Source organism: Oryx dammah, unplaced genomic scaffold (genome assembly GCF_014754425.2).
Source record: "Oryx dammah isolate SB20612 unplaced genomic scaffold, SCBI_Odam_1.1 HiC_scaffold_28, whole genome shotgun sequence".
NCBI classification, from domain to species: domain Eukaryota; kingdom Metazoa; phylum Chordata; class Mammalia; order Artiodactyla; family Bovidae; genus Oryx; species Oryx dammah.
In genome coordinates this window covers 118,076,393-118,098,284 of record NW_024070212.1, presented here as the reverse complement: position 1 = coordinate 118,098,284, position 21,892 = coordinate 118,076,393, and the positions used below count along the sequence as shown (strand labels likewise).

Here is a 21,892-nt window from a genome sequence, read left to right as displayed (position 1 = left end):
GTGTCTCTCTCTGTATATGTGTGCCTGTGTTTATGTGTGTGTCTGTGCGTGTACAGCTTCTCAGGTAGTATTAGTGGGAAAGAACCCGCCTGCCAGTGTAGAAGACCTAAGAGATGTGGGCTTTATTCCTGGGTCGGGAAGGTCCCCTGGAGGAGGGCAGGGCACCCACTGCAGCACTCTTGCCTGGAGAATCCCAGGGACAGAGGAGCCTGGTGGGCTACAGCCCATGGGGTTGTGAAGAGTCAGGCGTGGTGGCAGCGACCCAGCGCACACGCGTGCACCTGTGTGCATGTGTGCGTCTCGCTTGTGTGTGTCTGTGTATATGTGGTCTATACGGTGTGTCACTGTGTGTGTGTCTGTCTGTGTATATGTGTGTGTGTCTGTGGGTGTCTGTGTACAAGCATGTCTCTGTATGGATGTGGTCTGTTTCTGTATGTATGCATCTCTGTACACGTGTGCATCTCTGTGTATGTCTGCATGTGTGTGTGTATCAGTATGTATGTGTGTGTATATGTGGTGTGTATGTCTGTGTGTGTGTGTATCTGTAGGTATGTCTGTGTATCTATGTATCTCTGTGTGTGTGTATATGTGTCTGTGTGTGGATGCAGTCTGTGCGTATATTTCTGTGTCAGTGTGTGTATATGTGTCTGTGTCTGTGTGCTGCTATTTTATATGTGATCTGTGTGTGTGTGTGTGTGTGTATCTGTAGGTATGTCTCTGTATCTATGTATCTCTGTGTGTTTATATGTGTCTGTGTGTGGATGTGGTCTGTGCGTATATTTGTGTGTCAGTGTGTATATATGTGTTCTGTGTCTGTGTGCTGCTATTTTATATGTGATCTCTGTGTGTGTGTCTGTGTGTGTGTGTGTGTGTGTGTGTGGAGGGGCAGGCAGTGAGACACGGGCCTGGGGGGACCTCCTGAGATGAGCGCGTGGGGCTTTGCGTGCTCGTCTCATTCTCAGTGCTTTCAGATTGTCTGCGATGAGTCTTTGAAGAGGAGGCTCTGAGGGCTGGCCGGCAGCTCCCAGGGCTGGAGTGGGGACCCCGGGGTCAGAAGCCCACTCGCAGGCACTGCCCTCTACCTCCAAGTGGAGGCCCCTGCCCGGGGCAGGCGGCCGCTCTAACTGTCCTGCCTGAGGCCCGCCAGTCTCGGCCCCGCCCCCGTGCCCATCCCACTCACCTTCTGAGCTCCCAACTCCGCTGACAGCCCTTGCTCTCTGTGGCCCCCCTTCCATTCTTGGTTCTTACTGATGTCAAGTTTAAGAAATTCCTTCACTGTTATTCCAGTGGGGATTCTGAGGGAGTGGAAATGGATTCAATCTGCTGCCTTTAACCCAAAGTCTCTAATCCTTTGCTTTTGCAATTTCTTCTGGTCATAGATTACTTGTCCTTTTCTGGAAGAATGACAGCCTTGATTTAGGGCTGCGCTTGCCCCTGTGTGCCGGGCAGGGGCCGCCGGCAGAGGGCGTGTGAGTGGGGCCTGGGCACGGCAGGGCTTGGGCGCTCAGGAGGAGGCCACACCGCTGACGCTCTAAGTGCAAGCCTGGCATTCTTTCCGACAGGAAACTGAAATTTGATGCCTGATTTTAAAAGAGAAACGAAGAGAAGGCGAAACTAAGCGTTCTTGGTTGGGGAGGCTGGGCTCAGACCGGCCATCTCAGGGGCTGCGTGAAGCCCGCCACGGAGGGAGGAGCTGCAGCTGGAGGCCTCGTTCCCCGAGGTCCCAGGCAGGACCCGCGCCAGCGAGGGCCCTGGAGCCCAGGCAGGCGCCCGCAGCTGCTTCCGGGCGCTTCACACCACCCGGCCCAGCACGCAGATACGTCACCAGAAACACAGCTCGGGGCCCTTCACGTATCTCTTCCCGCATTCACATCCAGCGGGACCATGGGCGCGGCCCGAGGCTCTCCAGGTGGCTCGGGCTCCTGCGGTCAGCGGGACTGCGGCCCGCGGCGGAGACCCCACGGGCAGCAGCCCCCCACCCCCGGGGCAGACGCGGCCCTGCAGGGTGCTCTGAGCCCCCCGGTGAGGTTCCGGGGGGCGACCTTCCAAACAGCATTAGAAGGAAGAGTGGGCTCCGGGACAGAGTCCAGGGCTAGGAAACGACCTCTCTCAGGGGAACAGGCGGGATCGCACTGTCCAAACGCTCTGCCTCCCGGCCTGAGGTGACTCAGCGGCAAAGACTCGCCAGCGCACGTGAGGAGGGCACCCCGCCCACCTACCTGGAACACCAGGACGCCCGTGTGCGAAACGGCCAGCTTGATCTTGGCCCCCTCCCGGTCAGAAGCCGAGTGAAACCTGATGCCGTACATGTCCAGCTTCCGGGCAATTTCCAGCACCTGGAAGTCTGACTCAGCAGGCGTCTGGCCCCTGCAATGAAACACAGCAAGTTCACAGCACTCCTGAGAGCAGAAACTCAGACCGAGAGACCAGAAAAACAGGACAGACACACAAGCAGCACAGGGGCTCCGATCTTCAGAGGGGCGGCCACTCCCTACAGATGATCACCCACAGCAAAGAGCCCTGCACGCTGGCCAGAGAAACTGTCCCCTTCCTTCCGGTCGGCGCTCCCCAGGGGCAGATACTTTCTTTGCACTCCTGAGATGCTCAGACTTATAATTTTATCTTCATACAGACAGTGATGTCCAAACATTACAGGCAAAGACGATTACCAAAGACGGGACACACCACGTATTTAATGGTATTTAATGGTATCTCAGTACATCAAGGCTGTATATTGTCACCCTGCTTATTTAACTTATACGCAGAGTACATCATGAGAAACGCTGGACTGGAAGAAACACAAACTGGAATCAAGGTTGCCGGGACAAATATCAATAACCTCAGATATGCAGATGACACCACCCTTATGGCAGAAAGTGAAGAGGAACTAAAAAGTCTCTTGATGAAAGTGAGAGTGGAGAGTGAAAAAGTTGGCTTAAAGCTCAACATTCAGAAAACGAAGATCATGGCATCTGGTCCCATCACTTCATGGGAAATAGATGGGGAAACAGTGGAAACAGTGTCAGACTTTAATTTTGGGGGGCTCCAAAATCACTGCAGATGGTGACTGCAGCCATGAAATTAAAGACGCTTACTCCTTGGAAGGAAAGTTATGACCAACCTAGATAGCATATTCAAAAGCAGAGACATTACTTTGCCGACTAAGGTCCGTCTAGTCAAGGCTATGGTTTTTCCAGTGGTCATGTATGGATGTGAGAGTTGGCCTGTGAAGAAGGCTGAGTGCTGAAGAATTGATGCTTTTGAACTGTGGTGTTGGAGAAGACTCTTGAGAGTCCCCTGGCCTGCAAGGAGATCCAACCAGTCCATTCTGAAGGAGGTCAGCCCTGGGATTTCTTTGGAAGGAATGATGCTAAAGCTGAAACTCCAGTACTTTGGCCACCTCATGTGAAGGGTTGACTCATTGGAAAAGACTCTGATGCTGGGAGGGATTGGGGGCAGGAGGAGAAGGGGATGACAGAGGATGAGATGGCTGGATGGCATCACTGACTCGATGGACGTGAGTCTGAGTGAACTCCAGGAGTTGGTGATGGACAGGGAGGCCTGCCGTGCTGCGATTCATGGGGTCGCAAACAGTCGGACATGACTGAGTGACTGGACTGAAATGAACTGAACTGAACTGAATGGTATCTAATGGACGTCCCTGGTGGCTCGGGTGGTTAAGCGTCTGTCTATAATGTGGGAGACCCAGGTTCGATCCCTGGGTCGGGAAGATCCCCTGGAGAAGGAAATGGCAACCCAGTACTATTGCCTGGAAAATCCCATGGACAGAGGAGCCTGGTAGGCTACAGTCCATGGGGTCGGAAAGAGTCGGACACGACTGAGCAACTTCACTTTCATTAAACCCACTTCAAAACTTTAAAAGGTACAATGCTAATAATTAGAATATACCTTTATAAAAATTAAATTATGCAAATGAACAAAAACAGAATCACCAAAACAACTGGCGTTATCCTTGCCTGGCACACAGTCCGGAGACAGTGAGCAGCTCCAGGGCAGGGCGCTCAGGACAGCCCAAAGCTTCCACGAGCAACTTCCATAAACAGCTCTTTTTTCTTCTTGCTTCTGAAAGCCTGAGTTTTTGGACCTTTTAGGAATAACACGACTGCTTGGCTTACGCCATTCTTGGAATTTGCATCCTTCGACGAAAATGTGCGTCCTTTGAAGCTGACTAGACACTTATCAACTGACACTCTAATAAGCCCTCAGCAAGGCGATGGCCCCGCTGCGTGCATGCGCCTTCTTCGCCTGCTCATCTCCTGGTGGACACTTTTTTCTGGGCATTGCAAGGAGCGCAGCTGTGAGCATGGGGCTGCACGCATCTTGTCCAGTCAGGGTTTCTGTTTTCTTTCGATAAACACCCAGGAGTGGAATTTTTTATTTAATTTTAGATTTTTTAAATTGGAGTTGATTTACAATGTTGTGTTAGTTTTTGACGTAGAGCACAGTGAATCTGATACACATACGTATGTCTACTCTTTTCTAGATTCTTCTCCCATGTAGGCCATCACAGAGCTGGGTCTATTTTTGGTTTTTGAAGAGCCTCCGTCTTGCTTTCCACGGCTGTGGCACGGACGTGCGTTCTCACCAACAGTGCACAGGGGCTGCCTCTACTCCACATCCTCACCAACACTTATCTCCCATCTTTTTAAAAAAGGACATACAGCTGAGGTACAATATTATATAAGCTATAGGTGTGTAACAGGATGCATAATTTTTAAAGGTTACATACTCCATTTATATAGAGGAGAGTGAAAAAGCATGCTTAAAAATCAACATTCAAAAAACTAAGATCATGGCATCTCGTCCATCACTTCATGGCAAATAGGTGGGAAAACAATGGAAACTGTGTCAGACTTTATTTTCCTGGGCTCCAAAATCACTGCAGATGGTGACTGCAGCCATGAAATTAAAAGACGCTTGCTCCTTGGAAGAAAAGCTGTGACAAACCTAGGGAGCACGTTAAAAAGCAGAGACATTACTTTGCTGACAAAGGTCCGTCTAGTCAAGCTATGGCTTTCCCAGTGGCCATGTATGGATGTGAGAGCTGGACCATAAAGGAAGGTGAAGAATTGATGCTTTTGCACTGTGGTGTTGGAGAAGACTCTTGAGAGCCCTTGAATTGCAAGGAGATCCAGCCAGTCCATCCTGAAGGAGCCCAGCCCTGGGTGTTCACTGGGAGGACTGAGGCTGAAGCTGAAGCTCCAGTACTAACAGTTTGGCCACCTGATGTGAAGAGTCAGCTCATCAGAAAAAGACCCCGATGCTGGGAAAGACTGAAGGCAGGAGGAGAACGAGAAGACGAGATGGTTGCCTGGCATCACTGACTCGATGGACATGAGTCTGAACAAGCTCAAGAAGGTGGTGAAGGACAGGGAAGCCTGCCATCCGTGGGGTCGCAGAGTCAGGCGCGACTGCTAACGGAGCAGCTGGCCATGCTGCCTGTGTGTACGGTGCAGCCTGCAGCTCGCCTGCGTCATACGCAGCAGCCGTACCTCTCACTCGCCTACCCCATCCCTCTCCCGACGGGCAGCCACTAGTCTGTGGCCTGCATCACGCGTCTGCCTCTACTTTGTCCTCCCCGCTAGTCCGCTGTATTTCTAGGATTCCATATGCACGGGAGACCATGTAGCGTCTGTTCTTCTCTGTTTGGGTTCTCTCACTTGGCACGAGCCCTCCAGGTCCATCCACACTGTTGCAGGTAGCAGGGTTTCTTTCTCGCCGTGGCTGAGTAGTACTGCACGGTGTGTGTGTATACATGTGTACGCACACACACACGCGCGCACGCACACACCCCACGTCTTCTTTGCCCACTCCTCTGCTGAGGTGTTTCTTGTCTTCTGCAGCGGCCCCTGGCAGGTGTGAGGTGGTGTCTCACTGTGGCTTTGCGGTGCGTCTCCCTGCTGCCTGTGGCGCTAAGCACCGTTCACGTGTCTGTGATTCTTTAGAAAGACGTCTCCTCGGGTCCGCCGCTCAGTTTTCAATCAGGCTGCTTGCTTTTTCACGTTGAGCTGTAGGACTTCTGTGTGTATTTTGGATGCTGACTCCTTACCAGAAGTATTTTCTCCTATTCAGTAGGTAGCCTTTTGTTTTGTTGATAAGTTTCCTTTGCTGTGCAAAAGCTTTTTGGTTTTATTAGGTCCCATTTGTTCATTTTTGCTTGTTCCCCTTGCCTGAGGAGACAGACCCAGAATGACAGAGTTGACCCTTGAACAAATCGGGGGTTAGGGGCTCCAAGCCTCTGCGCCCGCCAGCCGTCGGCCCTCGGCATCCATGGCTCTACGTCTGAAAGTTCAACCCACCGTGGGCCAGCCAATGCAGCATGTGCTACTGGAGACAGCCCGCGAGTGAGTGGACTCGCCCAGGTCGAGCCTGTGTCGTTAAGGGTTCTACTGTACTGCTAAAGTCCATGTCCAAGAGCGCACCGTCTGTTTTCTTCCAGGAGTTTCATGGTTTCAGGTTCGACAAGGCTTTTTCTGGCTCCACAGCTTAAACCAGGACTAGAGCCTTGGGTGCTGGCCGCCTGTGCGGCCCTGGGCTGTCGGCTCGGTGCGCCCTTGCGGCTCAGCTTTGCAGTTCATTCTGCGGCTCATTCCTGCGGCTCAGCTTTGCAGTTCATCCTTGCAGTCCTCGCAGAGTGGGCCCCGCCTGCCCCTCCAGCCCACGGGTCACAGCTGACAGGTCTGGAAGCCAGTGCCGCCCGACCAGACACGCAGAAGGCCCCTGTGGCTGCGAGCGGAACACGTGGGCAAGCGCCTCCCTCAGGGAGTGGGGGGACCTTCAGTGGTCTGACCTGGGTCTGCGTCACTCAAACCCGCCCCACGCCGAGCCGACAGCAGGGCCTGCAGCGGAGCCTCACCCACAGGGCACCGGTGTGTCTGCGTCTGCAGGCTCCCTCCCCGGGGCCAGGCCTCCAGGGCCCTCCCCGCCAGCAGCGCCCCAGCCCAGCCCGGCCTCTCCGTCTTAGTCCCTCTTCGGTCACCCTCACCTCACCCCAGGGCTGTGGCACAGGTGACCCCACCCTGGAGCCCCAACCCGGCGTGGCCTCCACAGGACCTGGTCTGCCCCGGGGAGGGGCAGGGGCGAGCATCTCGCCCGAGCCTGACGATGCCCCACTCACGCGAGCTCGCGGTGAAATGCCAGGATCCTGTGCAGGGCGCGCTCCTGCCGTGGCACATACTCGTGGGTGCGCAAGTGCTCCAGGACCAGCACCTCATCAGAGTCCCCGACTTCCGCTGAGGCGAGAGAGGGACAGTGGGCAATCTCAGTGCTTACGTAAAAATACAAGCATGTAAATGCACGAACTAAAAGCAAAAAAATTATTCTAATTCTGTAGTAAAAGAATATACCCCTCAAACAAAATTCTGTACTTGATTTCCCCAAATATCTTATGCTCTTAGAGGCAAACACGCAGGTGAAGGGAGTCTCTCCTGAGTCCTGAACAGGAAAGACGCCGGCGAGCAACCCGGCCGGCAGGCCCCCAGCTGCTGCAGGCTGCGTGCTCGTCCCTGCTTTCTCTGTCAGCTGTCTCAAGACCACTGCCCCCAGGATAAGGTCCTGCGTTCCGTTTTGGGAAAATGTGATTTAAATTGTTTTTTCCTTCAGGACTTCTCAAATTCTCAAGAAACAATGACTGTCTCTAGTTTCACGTATTTTAAGGCTTCACTTATTTGAAAAACAGTGGTTAAAGCCCAGTCATTTTAAGCAATATACTCTGTTTGGAGACAGTTTCACCCTCACAGAAGGCCTGTAAGCATAGGATCACACCTTGGCACAGGTGTGCACACAACAGGGCCTGCTTCCTCTACCCCGCACCCAGCGCCCAGATCAGGCCCATCTGCCGCTGCGTCTGAGCTGCTGCCGGACGCGTCTCTGGAGCCAAGGACCAGGCAGAACTCTACAGCACACCCAGCCGTGTGCGTTTTCACCGGCCTCCCGTCTCCGCAGCACAGGCCTGAGGGGGACAAGTCACCGAGGGACACGTGGGCTGCACACAGCCCTCAGGCAAGACGCACCGCGAAATGGCGGTGTGCACTGAAGAGCCACCTTCCATCTGAGATGACCCGGACAAACAAGCACTGAAAGACTCCTGAGAGTCCCTTGGACTGCAAGGAGATCCAACCAGTCAATCCTAAAGGTAATCAGTCCTGAATACTCATCGGAAGGACTGATGCTGAAGCTGTTCTCCAATACTCTGGCCATCCAGTGAGAAGAGCCAACTCATTGGAAAAGACCCCGATGCTGAGAGAGATTGAAGGCAGGAGGAGGAGGGGACGACAGGGGATGAGACAGCTGGATGGCATCACCGACTCGATGGACATGAGTTTGAGCAAACTCTGGGAGACGTGAAGGGCGGGGAGGCCTGGACACTCTAGCGTGTGGGCGCTGGGCCATGGGGTCACAGAGAGTCAGACACAACTCAACAACCAAACAGCAATACAGACGCTCCAACACGTGTTGCCAACTGTGGACAAGACCGACCTGGCAGGAAGGCGACCCTCTGAGAACACTTGCTGTTTGGAGATGGTGTGTCAGGGAGCGACCAAGGAAGGCACACACCCTATGGTCCTAACATGCTGGAGCCTCTCTCTGCCCTGCTTCCTGCATCCACACTCCAGAGCGTCCACTCTACACAGAAGACGTGGTCCAGTCCAGGAGCCTTCTGGGTCTCCTCCTTTCTGTCCTGCACGGGGGCAGCACACACCTGCTTCCCACAGCCTCCCCTCATGCTCCTCCCAGCTCATGTCTGAAGTCACATAACGCTTCACGCTCTGAAGCATCACCCGCTGAGATACTGGAGGGTCTCCTCTGTCCTCCCCCTTCCTTGCGCGGGGGCTGTGATGCCACCCCAGAGTGAGGGTACAGCCTGGAGCCCAAACTGGAGGTCTGAGGCCAAGGGAGACTGTTGGGGTCTTGCACAGCCTGTCTCCCTCCCAGGCAGGAAGCTAACCTTTAGGCCCTCAGAAAAACCTGGGCGCAGCGGGTCCCGTGAGTGTGGGTCGTGTGGGGACACTCACCCTGCAGGAGGTGGGACGCCAGGAGGGCAGCCGTGGTGTCCGTGCAGGTCAGACGTTCCTCCAGAAGGTCTCTCTTAAGCTGCAGGGCAAACAAGTATCTAGGAGGAGGCAGAAGCACAGAAATCAGGCCCAAGGCTCCTGGGACACACGCCCCCCATGTCGCAGGAAGACACACAGCCCTGCCGCACAGAGCAGACGGTGCCAGGCTGCCTGGCCCCACAGAGCTCGGCATCCACATGACGGGCGGCACACCACACGCTGGCCACCAGCCCACCTGGACCTGTGCTTTCAAGGGGGCAGCTCAGAAACTCGTACTCCTCATGTTACACACACACAACCGCACGCACGGTTCTGCGGGAAGCAACAGAAAGAGCCAACGAAGGCAGAGCGTCAGTGTGGCTGTGAGTCTCAAAGAGGCAGGCAGCACCCGGCCTTGGCTCAAGCCTGAGACACAGGCACCCTGAATTAAGGTGTGAGAGTAGCAGGGGCTGGGGCGACACGATTTACGCATCCACTCACTCCAGCAGCGAGCAGCCCCGAGCGCACGGGTGCTCCAGGCGCTGGAGACACCAGGGCAGCAGCACCGCCGCCCCGCCCTTCTTGGGGCTCCCACGCCAGCGTCAGCACCAGCGCCTTCTGGGCTCACACCGGAAATGCTCCTCAAGCAATCCCACCCCATGAACTTCTCTACAGAAATGTTTCCAGAGCTCACGAAGATGTGTGCAGAAGGACACTTAGCTACAGCTCTACAGCAGAGAACAGCTGGACACAGCCCAGACTTGCCACGACAAGAGGCTGCTTCACCAAAGGCGGAGGCAGCCACGCACACTGACGCGGAAGGACGTCCAGGGCAGGCAGCGGGCACGCAGGGAAGAGGAGGAGACCCACCCGCGGCTGTGTGTGTGCAGTCTGACGCTGCTTTCTAAGACCCACTTTTAAGGCCCGGCGCGGGGACTCCACCTGGAGGACACAGCCCCGTGTGAGTCCTTCAGGGACTAGGGTAGCATGCGGTGAAGAGGCATGCCGACTTTTTACTCCACGTAACTTTATCTTAAAGCTTTCTTCCTTTTACCACAGATATGTTGTTTTTTAATAAATAAAACAAAGACCTTCTGCATAAACTCGGCTTGGCCCCAGGACAGAATTAGGCTGACACTTCCTGTTGCTTACAGTTGTCCAGGCATATATATTTAAAAGTGGTTCCCGAAAAGGGACTTCATGGTAAATGTCAGGCATTTAATGCACCGTTAGGATAAGCTCACTCATATTTTCTGCTGTCCCTGGGGTTGGCCTCCCTCCTGTGAAGACTTAAGACTGGAGCCACGTGGTCTAAGCTTCCCTGCAGCCCAGCCTGCAGCTCTGCGACAGTGGAGACTCAGGCAGCGGGTCCAAGGAAGGCCCAGAGGGTCTGGGTGCAAGTCCACGCCGGGCCAGGGACCACTCCGTCACAACTGCGTCATCACTGCGGTCTTCTCTTCACTGGTATCCAGCTCTGGGTTTTCACTTGACTTTTGGGTTTTTTGCTTTATTCCTTGTGATAAAGTCGGTACATAAAACACAAGGGAAAAAACCACTTCCATAGTCTTAATACCCAGGTGAAACAACTGCAAACACTTTCAACCATTTCTGCAAAGACTCGATTGTGAATTTACAAAAGCAGCAGGAAAGAGATCCCCTGGAGAATTTCTGCTCCGTATACTCCTGAAGATTTTCACACTTGGTCCTTCTCCCAGTTAAAGTCATTTTGTTGATAAAATAGTAAAGGAATGGGCAAAACTCCTACAAACTTCGTGCAAGCATGCTAAGGCGCTTCAGTCGTGTCTGACTCTGTGTGACCCTAGGACTGCAGCCCACCAAGCTCCCCTGTCCGTGGGATTCTCCAGGCCAGACTAGTGGAGTCGGTTGCCGTGCCCTTCTCCAAACTTCGTGCACACACACAAATCTAGGCTCATCTGGAGAATGTCTGTTCAGCAGTACCCTAACACCTCACTTTTAATTCTCAAATTTGTACCACAGACTTTCTTCTAAATCCTATTTGCGTTTGGGTCTGTGAGGAGTTAACCCCAACAATGCTTCTTTTAGCTGTGACACTCTGGTCCCAGCCTAGACATGGGCACTGGGCTGCTTCTCTGTGTGAAGGACCCTGACCAGGCGCCCAGGGACACGCAGGTGCTGCAGAGGGCGAGCGGGGCCCACTCACGGCGGCTCCTGTCAGTCAGGCTCTTTACCGTGTATATTCTTCTTGCAACTGACCCGGATCCGGTGGGAAGAACTTCACCGCCAGGCGAAGCACTGCATTCTTCGGTCCTATAGAAGGAAAAATTTACGGTCCACAAATAAGTCACTCTCTGTATTTGCTATCTCTCTGCATGTTCTGGCATAACTGAGCTGGTGCTTTCAAAGGGACTGTCAGAGCAAGCCTTTTCAAGTAAGAGGATATTAAGACACTTCCTGGGCATGGAGTTATTAGTCCTAAGTACTGGTCACACGTAGCAAAGAAAAAAATGAGAACTTTTGTATTAAGCAGAGGTTACTGAAAGTTTGAAACCCTAAAAAAAAAGACTGCACATTAAAATCTTAAAATACATTCTTTTTATTTTAGGAGTAAAAAAGTGATAAAAAAATTACTGTGTTTATACTAATAGTAGTAGCAATAATTTAAAAAGCCTGGGAGCTCCCAGGTGGCCTAGTGGCTATGATTCCGGGCTTTCACTGCCAGGGCCTGGGTTCAACCCCTGGTTAGGGAAATGAGATCCCATGAGCAGAGTGGCAAAGCCCAAAAATAAAAATAAATAAAAAAATTAAAAAAAAAATTAAAAGGCTGTTATTCTTTAAATCCTTATATACTTTAGTGAAAGAAAAATGTTATCATTCAATATACGAAACTAGGACAACTTGATGGTTACTGTAACGGGAAAAGCGTAAAATATTAGCTCATCTGAGTATTTAAGCTTTATTGAAGTTTTATAATAACCCAGTCACGTAATTTTCACCAACAGAAAAGAGGAACTGCTTTGCTAAAATGCTACAGCAACTGAAATGGTCTTGGCTTCTAAGTGAACAGAGGTTCCTTCCATAATCCTCTCCCCCTCAATTTAGTTCTAAAAATGTTACAGGTGAGTTCAAATGACTGGAGATGTCACCCTGAATGTCCTTTCAGAATTAGAAGCTGCACACTTATTTTGCATATTGGCCAAAAACGGAAGCAACATTGACCAGCATATCCTATTTCTCCCACAGGTGAGGCAGGTAACCAAGAACTATCTGAGTTAAGTGATGGCCCGCCCTCCACGTCTCACAGCTTGAAGCTAACTGGCAGAGCGGCCTCCAGGTGCAACCGCTGCAGGAGGCGCTTCACTGCCACTCCGAGGTGATGACCTCGGTCGTCTGCGCCTTGAATCTGAACAGTCAAGGAAAAGCATCTTAGGTGAGCAGAATTTTAGAGAGTTAACAAAAGGACTTACTTTGTACTTGTCTAATGATGGGTTTCATAGGTTCAAGCCAGATCTAAAGAGAATTTAAGAAAAGACGTCAAATTTATTAACTTACTTCTCTATTTAATCAGTATATTACAAAACACAAAAATATTTATATTTAAGACAAACATTTAAAGGAGGAACATCCCCCCAGGTCGAATCTTGATACAACAGACACCAAGTCCCACGGGGAGGGCTGCAAACCACTGGCCACAGGGCGCACTGTTGCTGGGCCGAGGGGACCCAGAGCTCTGCGTGTGTGTGTGCGTGGAGGGGTGTGTGTATGCGCACGATGTGTGTGGTGCGTGTGTGTGTGTGTGTGTAGGGGTATCTGCTAAGTCCAAGCCCACGTCAGGCACCCGCTGCCTCTGTGAGCAGCAAGCTGACGAGAGGACCACCGCGTGATGGGACGGCCAGGGCCCCACGATGCTGGTGTGTTTCTGAACCAGCAGGTCATTTGGGCTCCTATAAACACTAAAGCTCCACACTCTGACGGTTCACCCATTAAGGAAAATGAGCATAACCAGTTTAGTAAAGCAGTTTGCTCAAATGCACCCTTGAAACGACTGATTGGAAAAGACCCTGATGCTGGGAAAGACTAAAGGCAGGAGGGGAAGGGGACGACAGAGGATGAGACAGCTGGCTGGCATCACCGACTCAGTGGACATGAGTTTGAGCGAGCTCCGGGAGATGATTAAGGACAGGGAGGCCTGGCGTGCTGCAGTCCATGGGGTCGCAGAGAGTCGGACACGACTGAGCGACTGAACAGCTCTTGAAACGAGCATCGCAGAAGGTATGTGCGACTTGCTTTTGTAACTTGTGCAGAAGAGGTTCCCTTGTAGCTGAACAGAGGGCATTTTGACGGCGCAGTCTGAGGGTCACAGCGTGCCCGGCTCGCACCGTGCCAGCCGGTCCCGGGGCACTGGCCCAGGAGCAGTGCCGTCAGCATCCCGCCGCTCATCCAGAGCCTCTTTTCAAAAACACACCGTGGCACGTACCCAGCAGGACTGCACGTTCTGAAACTCCAGGCCGAAGTAGTCACACTCTATCAGATTCAAGCGCTGCCACACCTGCGCCAGTAACACCTGGCCATCGCACTTAGGCTGTGATGAGAGAGAAAGCAGGAGGAGGATTAATCACACGGCCTTCAACAACAGAGGTCCACCCCACAGGCAAGACTTGGTTATATGAAACTCCTGTTTCCCTCTCCCTTCCGTTGAGGTTCACAAACCTAACAAATGACACAGGCTCTCCCTTCCCAGAAACTGACGCCCAGTGAAGCTGAAGAGGCCTCCATCTGACATTCTCAGAGTGCTCTTAGTTACATTCTTTCGTAACCGTAAGGTTCAGTTCACTTCAGTTCAGTCGCTCAGTCGTGTCCGATTCTTTGCGACCCCATGAATCACAGCACGCCAGACCTCCCTGTCCATCACCGTCTCCCGGAGTTCACTCAGACTCACGTCCATCAAGTCCGTGATGCCATCCAGCCATCTCATCCTCGGTCGTCCCCTTCTCCTCCTGCCTCCAATCCCTCCCAGCATCAGAGTCTTTTCCAATGAGTCAATTCTTCGCATGAGGTGGCCAAAGTACTGGAATTTCAGCTTTAGCATCATTCCTTCCAAAGAAATCCCAGGGCTGACCTCCTTCAGAATGGACTGGTTGGATCTCCTTGCAGTCCAAGGGACTCTCAAGAGTCTTCTCCAATGTCACAGTTCAAAAGCATCAATTCTTCGGCACTCAGCCTTCTTCACAGTCCAACTCTCACATCCATACATGACCACTGGAGAAACCATAGCCTTGACTAGACAGACCTTAGTCGGCAAAGTAATGTCTCTGCTTTTGAATATGCTATCTAGGTTGGTCACAACTTTTCTTCCAAGGAGTAAGTGTCTTTTAATTTCATGGCTGCAGTCACCATCTGCAGTGATTTTGGAGCACCTCAAAAAATAAAGTCTGACACTGTTTCCACTGTTTCCCCATCTACTTCCCATGAAGTGATGGGACCAGATGCCATGATCTTCGTTTTCTGAATGTTGAGCTTTAAGCCAACTTTTTCACTCTCCTCTTTCACTTTCATCAAGAGGCTTTTTATTTCCTCTTCACTTTCTGCCATAAGGGTGGTGCCACCTGCATATCTGAGGTTACTGATATTTCTCCCAGCAATCTTGATTCCAGTTTGTGTTTCTTCCAGTCCAGCGTTTTTCATGATGTACTCTGCATATAAGTTAAATAAGCAGGGTGACAATATACAGCCTTGACGTACTCCTTTTCCTATTTGGAACCAGTCTGTTGTTCCATGTCCAGTTCTAACTGTTGCTTCCTGACCTGCATACAGATTTCTCAAGAGGCAGGTCAGGTGGTCTGGTATTCCCATCTCTTTTAGAATTTTCCACAGTTTCTTGTGATCCACACAGTCAAAGGCTTTGGCATAGTCAATAAAGCAGAAATAGATGTTTTTCTGGAACTCTCTTGCTTTTTCCATGATCCAGCGGATGTTGGCAATTTGATCTCTGGTTCCTCTGCCTTTTCTAAAACTAGCTTGAACATCAGGAAGTTCACGGTTCACGTATTGTTGAAGCCTGGCTTGGAGAATTTTGAGCATTACTTTACTAGCATGTGAGATGAGTGCAATTGTGTGGTAGTTTGAGCATTCTTTGGCATTGCCTTTCTTTGGAATTGGAATGAAAACGGACCTCTTCCAGTCCTGTGGCCACTGCTGAGTTTTCCAAATTTGCTGGCATATTGAGTGCAGCACTTTCACAGCATCATCTTTCAGGATTTAAAACAGCTCAACTGGAATTCCATCACCTCCACTAGCTTTGTTCGTAGTGATGCTTTCTAAGGCCCACTTGACTTCACATTCCAGGATGTCTGGCTCTAGATTAGTGATCACACCATCATGATTATCTGGGTCGTGAAGATCTTTTTTGTACAGTTCTTCTGTGTATTCTTGCCATCTCTTCTTAATATCTTCTGCTTCTGTTAAGTCCATACCATTTCTGTCCTTTATCGAGCCCATCTTTGCATGATATGTTCCCTTGGTATCTCTAATTTTCTTGAAGAGATCTCTAGTCTTTCCCATTCTGTTCTTTTCTTCTGTTTCTTTGCATTGATTGCTGAAGAAGGCTTTCTTTTATCTCATCTTGCTATTCTCTGGAACTCTGCATTCACATGCTTATATCTTTCCTTTTCTCCTTTGCTTTCCTCCTCTCTTCTTTTCACAGCCATTTGTAAGGCCTTCCCACACAGCCATTTTGCTTTTTTGCATTTATTTTCCATGGGGATGGTCTTGATCCCTGTCTCCTGTACAATGTCATGAACCTCATTCCATAGTTCATCAGGCACTCTATCTATCAGATCTAGGCTCTTAAATCTAGTTAAATCTATTTAACTGTAAGGTTATAGGAACCATTTTTAGCCTCAGTAAACATTTCATCAAAAGATCCTGACATTTACTAAAAATGAGTCTTGTGTCCACGCCTGCTGGGGACCGCAGCGGTAACGAAGCGTCTGGCCGCCCCTCACACGGCCAGAGGGCAGCCCCTACTCTGCTCACAAAGATGAGTTCCAGCGGACCAAAGGCTGGAGGAACACAGAGGAGGCTGTGTCTGTGGCCTCCGGGTGAGGAGAGTCCCCTAAGCAGAGCACAAAGGAGAGACAGATTCGATGAAACAAAAATAACATTTTCTGAAAAGAAAGACGCCGATCAAAGTTACAATCCTGAACCACACTGAAAAACTCGTGTCTCACGCTGCTCTGATGACCTGTGTGAAGAAAGACGCATGGCTTCAGGCACACAAAGGAACTCAAGCCCTCTGGCGATAAGGAAACGAAAATAGCGAGGGATCCCTTTGCAACCATCAAACAGGTGGTGACGAAGCTGCCAGCGAGTGGCGTGGCTGCGGGGAGACCACATTCACCGCCCGGCCGACGTGAAAACACCTCATACTCTCCTTCGCACCAGCAACTCCACTTTAGCTTCCTTCGGCAGGTAACCCAGAGCAGCTGCAGAGCTTACAGGCAAGGACGGACGGGCAAAGAACTGTAAGATGAGTACTGATGGACGCATCCATAGTTAAGTTACACAACCCTCTGAGAAGAACACGGAAGTCTTATAGACCATCATGGAACAGAGTCAAGCCAACAGTTCAGTCAAGCAAAGGAGCTTCCGTCTCTATACACTGTGACTCCCTTTAATAAAACACACGCTACCAACACACCAGAGACAGCGCACCCTCCCAACACAGAGCAGAGACAGCGCACCCCACCAACTCACAGCAGAGACAAGTCGTGAAAGCTATGTGCTGCATCTCAAGGGGCTGAGCAGAAGTGGGGGATGGGGTGTGCCTGCCACGCTCACCTCAATTATTAACCAGTCCTAGATGGGAAAGTCTAAATATTCCATCAGCAGGCATGTCATTTCTGCAGTTAGGATATAATACATATAAGTGGGATGAGAGGGACACATCCACATTTAACCACCAGAATTTTTCCCTGCGTGCTCGGGAGGTGCTGAGGCTCTGAAATGAAAACTGTTATTTGAAGGAATAAAAACCTGTCCTTCATCACAAGCAGGGATGCTCACGGAGAACCAAGGAACAAGCACTTTGTCAGGACAGAAAGGTGAACTCAAAATGATCTCCCTGAAGATACAGTTCACAGAGAACACAGACGCAGGCCTTCCGGGCCAAGGTCCTGTGACGTCAGCCCTACGAGCTTCACGGCTCAACATCGACTAGAAAGGCGCTGCACAAAAGACGGGATTCGGGTACGAGATGACGCAATCACTGTACAGATATCAGTGGCCTTTTCAGGACAGAGACGAAGAGACAGCCGCGTCTGGAACAGCGATGAAAAAGCTGCAACATCTTGGAATAACTTCCGATAAAAGAGAGCCTTATGGAGAAAAGTTTAAAAACATGATTAGGAGACAGAATTGGGGCAGAGGTGGACAGAGTTCCACCTTCCTGGAGAGATACCTGCAGGAAGGTCGGTTCTCCTTCTGCAGCCCCAGACTCCTGCCAGCCCTAAGAAAAGGACCAAGAGGGTTATTTAAGGAAAGGATGGCTCATTCCAAGGCTGATATATTACTTTTTTTAGAATGCAAGAATGGTCAAGAAAATTCTGGAAAAGAAAAGTGACAGAGGACGAGCCTTAGCAGATAGTCAAACTGTTGAGAAACCACAGTGATGGAAACATCAGGTGTGCGTCCGCACAGATGAATCAGGGGAGCAGAGTGAGACGCGGAGGAATAAACCCGAATCCACAGAGCAGGTGGAGGTCCAGTAACAGTGACAGTTCAGATCGACCAGGGGGAGGGAACAGACTAGTCAGTAAATGTTACTGGGTATCCATCTGGAAAAAGAGGGGTGTATCCTTATGGCACATACTAATTTCAAGATGAATAAAATATCTAAACACACAAGCACCTACCCAGGTAAGGCCTGCAGTGAGACGAACCTGCCCGGCACTCTGCGTGGGAGAAGACCACTGCAGCAGCCAGCAGCCGCCACAGGTGGACTGAGAGCCTGAACACTAACATGGAAACATCTGCACACAAGGAAACACCATGGTGAGAAGACTTCTCCAGACAAGCAGGGAACTTTCAGAGCTCACATCACGAAGGGCTCATCTCTCTCAAACACGCAAACTGCATCCAAATAGAAAATGGGCAAAAGGACAGGCTGTTGCCAGAAAACAGAAGCCTAGGTGACGTTCAGACAGAGTCAGAGAAACGCGGAGAAGCTACACTGAGACCCGCCTCCTGTCCATCAGATGGGCGGGGAGCGTGAAGGTGCTGCGTCAGGGAGCGGAGGGAACAGGGCCCCCGCAGGGTAGGGGGAGCAAACAGGAGCCAGCCACCAAGACTGAAATGTCCGCGGTGCTCTCCAAGCCCCCACTCCAAGGAGGTCTCTCGGGACCTCCCCGGGTAGGACTCCACGCTCTCACTGCTGAGGGGCACGGGCCCATCCCTGGAGGGGACTAAGATCCCGCAAGGCACACAGAGCGGCCCCAAAAGAAGTATTTCACAGGTGCTGAACTACGCGTGTAGAACAACGTTCATCACCACAGTGCTTCTCATAGCAGACGATTAATGCACCCCAAAACTGGAGCACAGGCCAGGCTGCCAAACCGCTCTCTGCAAGGAAGTGAGAGGACCACCAAGGTAAAGTGTGAGGAGAAGACAGCCAGCTGCAGAACAGTGCACGCGCACCACTGCACGCAGACATAGATACAGATACAGCCTGTAAACACATGTGCGGACTGCCGGGGAACGCAGACCCTCCTTGGAAGGGGCACAGTGAACTAGGAATGCCCGCTGGTTCTGGAGGATTGAGCCATGTGACACAAGACACTTGAACCGCAGAGTGGCTGGATACACGGCCCGCCTGAAAACCAGGCGTCTGCACGTCACGGGTCACCGGCAGGGCATGAGCATGGCAAGTGATAGCCAGAAGACGTTCGCAACACAACAGTCCCACAAAGGCCCACAAATCGTAAGGGAGAGGCAGGCCGTCCATCTAAAGAGAGGCAGGTAAGACGTTTGAATAGGTCCTCTCAAAGAACATATTCAACAGCCAGTACACAGTAAGAAGGGGGCTTCCCAGGTGGCTCAGTGGTGAAGAGCCTGCCTGACAATGCTGGAGACGCAGGTGCGATCCCTGGGCCGGGAAGGCCCCCTGGAGGAGGGCCTGGCAACCCACTCCAGTGTTCTTGCCTGGAGAATCCCATGGACATAGGAGCCTGGCGGGCTACAGTCCACGGGGTCACAAAGTGTCGGACAGCACTGAGCAGCTAAACACCAGTGAAGGGAAGAGCTGCACCGACCCAGGGTAGCCCATGCTACACCAGAGCCCCCAGGACCCCGAAGGCAAGAGGCCCGGCGGCGCCGGGAACGGCAAGGACACAGGGACGCGTGGCTGAGGATGTGAGGCTGCGGGTCTCTTGGGGAAAGTAACTGACAGGCTCCACTGAAGCCCCACACCTGCCTGTGGACTGCACGGTCAGCCCCGGGCACACACGCCACAGAAACATCTCTCAAGCCAACAGAAGACGTGAGCACGGATGTCCACAGCAGCGTTATTTACAGCAAAGACGGTAACATCAGACAGGGTGGGTAAATAATATGTGGTTTCGTGACACAATGAAATATGGCCCAGCGATGAGACAAGAAGAAACTACTGCTTTGTGCAGCTGATTACTGCAAGCACCAGTGCCCACGCTGGACGACCACACCTGCAGCAAGCTGGGGACCTGCGAAACCACTTTACGGTCTGAAGATTGAAGCAGTGGCTTTGCGGGGGCTGTAAGGGCACAACGGGGCCTCTGGCGGGCTCGCCGGGGAGGGGCGCACGTGCACACGTGTCGGGCCACCAGGCTGCACTCCAAGGGCCGTGTACCCAACTGTGTAGGTGACTCCTCAGTACAAAGGTCGCCACAGGGAAAGCAGGCGCCAAACAGCTCTGGGAGTTTGGGGAAAGTGGCCTTTCAGCTTTTACACTGATCCCTCCAGAGACGCTCTGGGACATCACTCCTGCCTGATGGCATCAGGACGCACAGCGCCCAAGGCACCCGGCTCCACTGCTGGACACTGCCTGGAACGACTTCCAGCCCTGGGCCCAAATGCCTTTCCCTAAACCTTGCCCTGATCAGTCTCCTCCAGTCAAGGGCCCTTTCAGAAAGGTGACCCAGAACACAGCACACCCGAGACGCCCAGGTCCAGCGCGGTGCTCCACCTAGAACAGACTCCCCAGAGGCTGGACCTGAGCAGACACGGGCCTCTGGGGGCAGGACGACGCCCAGGCACATGCCGGTCCCCTGCAGTCTATAACAACCAGTCACCAAGTGCTCGACGTGAGGACAGAGAGGTTCCTTAGACCACAGGCTCGCAGAGAGCAGAAACTCTGAATCGCGCTCAGTAATTAACAACTCGCCACACATACAGACTTCCAACAGAACAGGCTCTCTTTGGGAACAAATGCTGGGTGGTTCCTGATACTTCATTTATAAAAGCATCTCCAGGGGGTTCTCTGTGCAGACTTATTCACATGACAGGCACTCAGACGTCTGTAAATGAATAAATCACAAAATAACTGGGAAAGCAGCTTCAGTTCAGCTTAGTCGCTCAATCGTGTCTGATTGCAACCCCATGGACTGCAGCACGCCAGGCCTCCCTGTCCATCACCAACTCCCAGAGTTTATCCAAACTCATGTCCATTGAGTCAGTGATGCCATCTAACCATCTCATCCTCTGTCATCCCCTTTTCCTCCTCCTCCAATCTTTCCCAACATCAGGGTCTTTTCCAATGAGTCAACTCTTCACATCAGGTGGCCAAAATATTGGAGTTTCAGCTTCAACATCGGTCCTACCAATGAACACCCAGGACTGATCTCCTTCAGAATGGACTGGTTGGATTTCCTTGCAGTCCAAGGAACTCTCAAGAGTCTTCTCCAACACCACACTTCAAAAGCATCAATTCTTCGGTGTTCAGCTTTCTTTATAGTCCAACTCTCACATCCATACATCACCACTGGAAAAACCATAGCCTTGACTAGACGGACCTTTGTTAACAATGTAATATTTCTGCTTTTTAATATGCTGTCTAGGTTGGTCATAACTTTTCTTCCAAGGAGTAAGCATCTTTCAATTTCATGGCTGCAGTCACCATCTGCAGTGATTTTGGAGCCCCCCCCCCAAAAAAAAATCAGCCACTGTTTCCACATCTACTTCCCATGAAGTGATGGGACCAGATGCCATGATCTTCGTTTTCTGAATGTTGAGCTTTAAGCCAACTTTTTCACTCTCTTCTTTCACTTTCATCAACAGGCTCTTTACTTCCTCTTCACTTTCTGCCATAGGGGTGGTGTCATCTGTGTATCTGAGGTTATTGATATTTCTCCCAGCAATCTTGATTCCAGCTTGTGCTTCTTCCAGCCTGGCATTTCGTGTGATGTACTCTGCATAGAAGTTAAATAAGAAGGGTGATAATATACAACCTTGATGTACTCCTTTTCCTATTTGGAACCAGTTTGTTGTTCCTTGTCCAGTTCTAACTGTTGCTTCTTGACCTGCATACAGATTTCTCAGGAAGCAGGTAAAGTAAGGTGGTCTAGTATTCCCATCTCTTTAAGAATTTTCCACAGTTTATTGTGATCTACACAGTCAAAGGCTTTGGGGTAATGAATAAAGCAGAAGTAGATGTTTTTCCTGGAGAAGGCAATGGCACCCCACTCCAGTACTCTTGCCTGGAAAATCCCATGGACGGAGGAGCCTGGTAGGCTGCAGTCCATGGGGTCACTAAGAGTCTGACACGACTGAGCAACTTCACTTTGACTTTTCACTTTCATGCACTGGAGAAGGAAATGGCAACCCACTCCAGT

General features: G+C 51.4%; 1 protein-coding gene across 1 annotated transcript in view; it reads right to left on the bottom strand.

Moving 5' to 3' along the window:
• The window catches only part of FARP2 (FERM, ARH/RhoGEF and pleckstrin domain protein 2), a 97,800-nt gene that overhangs the window by 41,087 nt on the left and 34,821 nt on the right, over positions 1–21,892 (bottom strand). Inside the window, exons 3-8 of the mRNA XM_040232029.1 lie at positions 13,510–13,614; positions 12,500–12,542; positions 11,264–11,342; positions 9,036–9,133; positions 7,139–7,253; positions 2,220–2,367 (exon numbers count right to left, since the gene is read on the bottom strand). Of these exons, the coding sequence (XP_040087963.1) occupies positions 2,220–2,367; positions 7,139–7,253; positions 9,036–9,133; positions 11,264–11,342; positions 12,500–12,542; positions 13,510–13,614 (588 nt within the window). The remainder of the gene's footprint in view (positions 1–2,219; positions 2,368–7,138; positions 7,254–9,035; positions 9,134–11,263; positions 11,343–12,499; positions 12,543–13,509; positions 13,615–21,892) is intronic.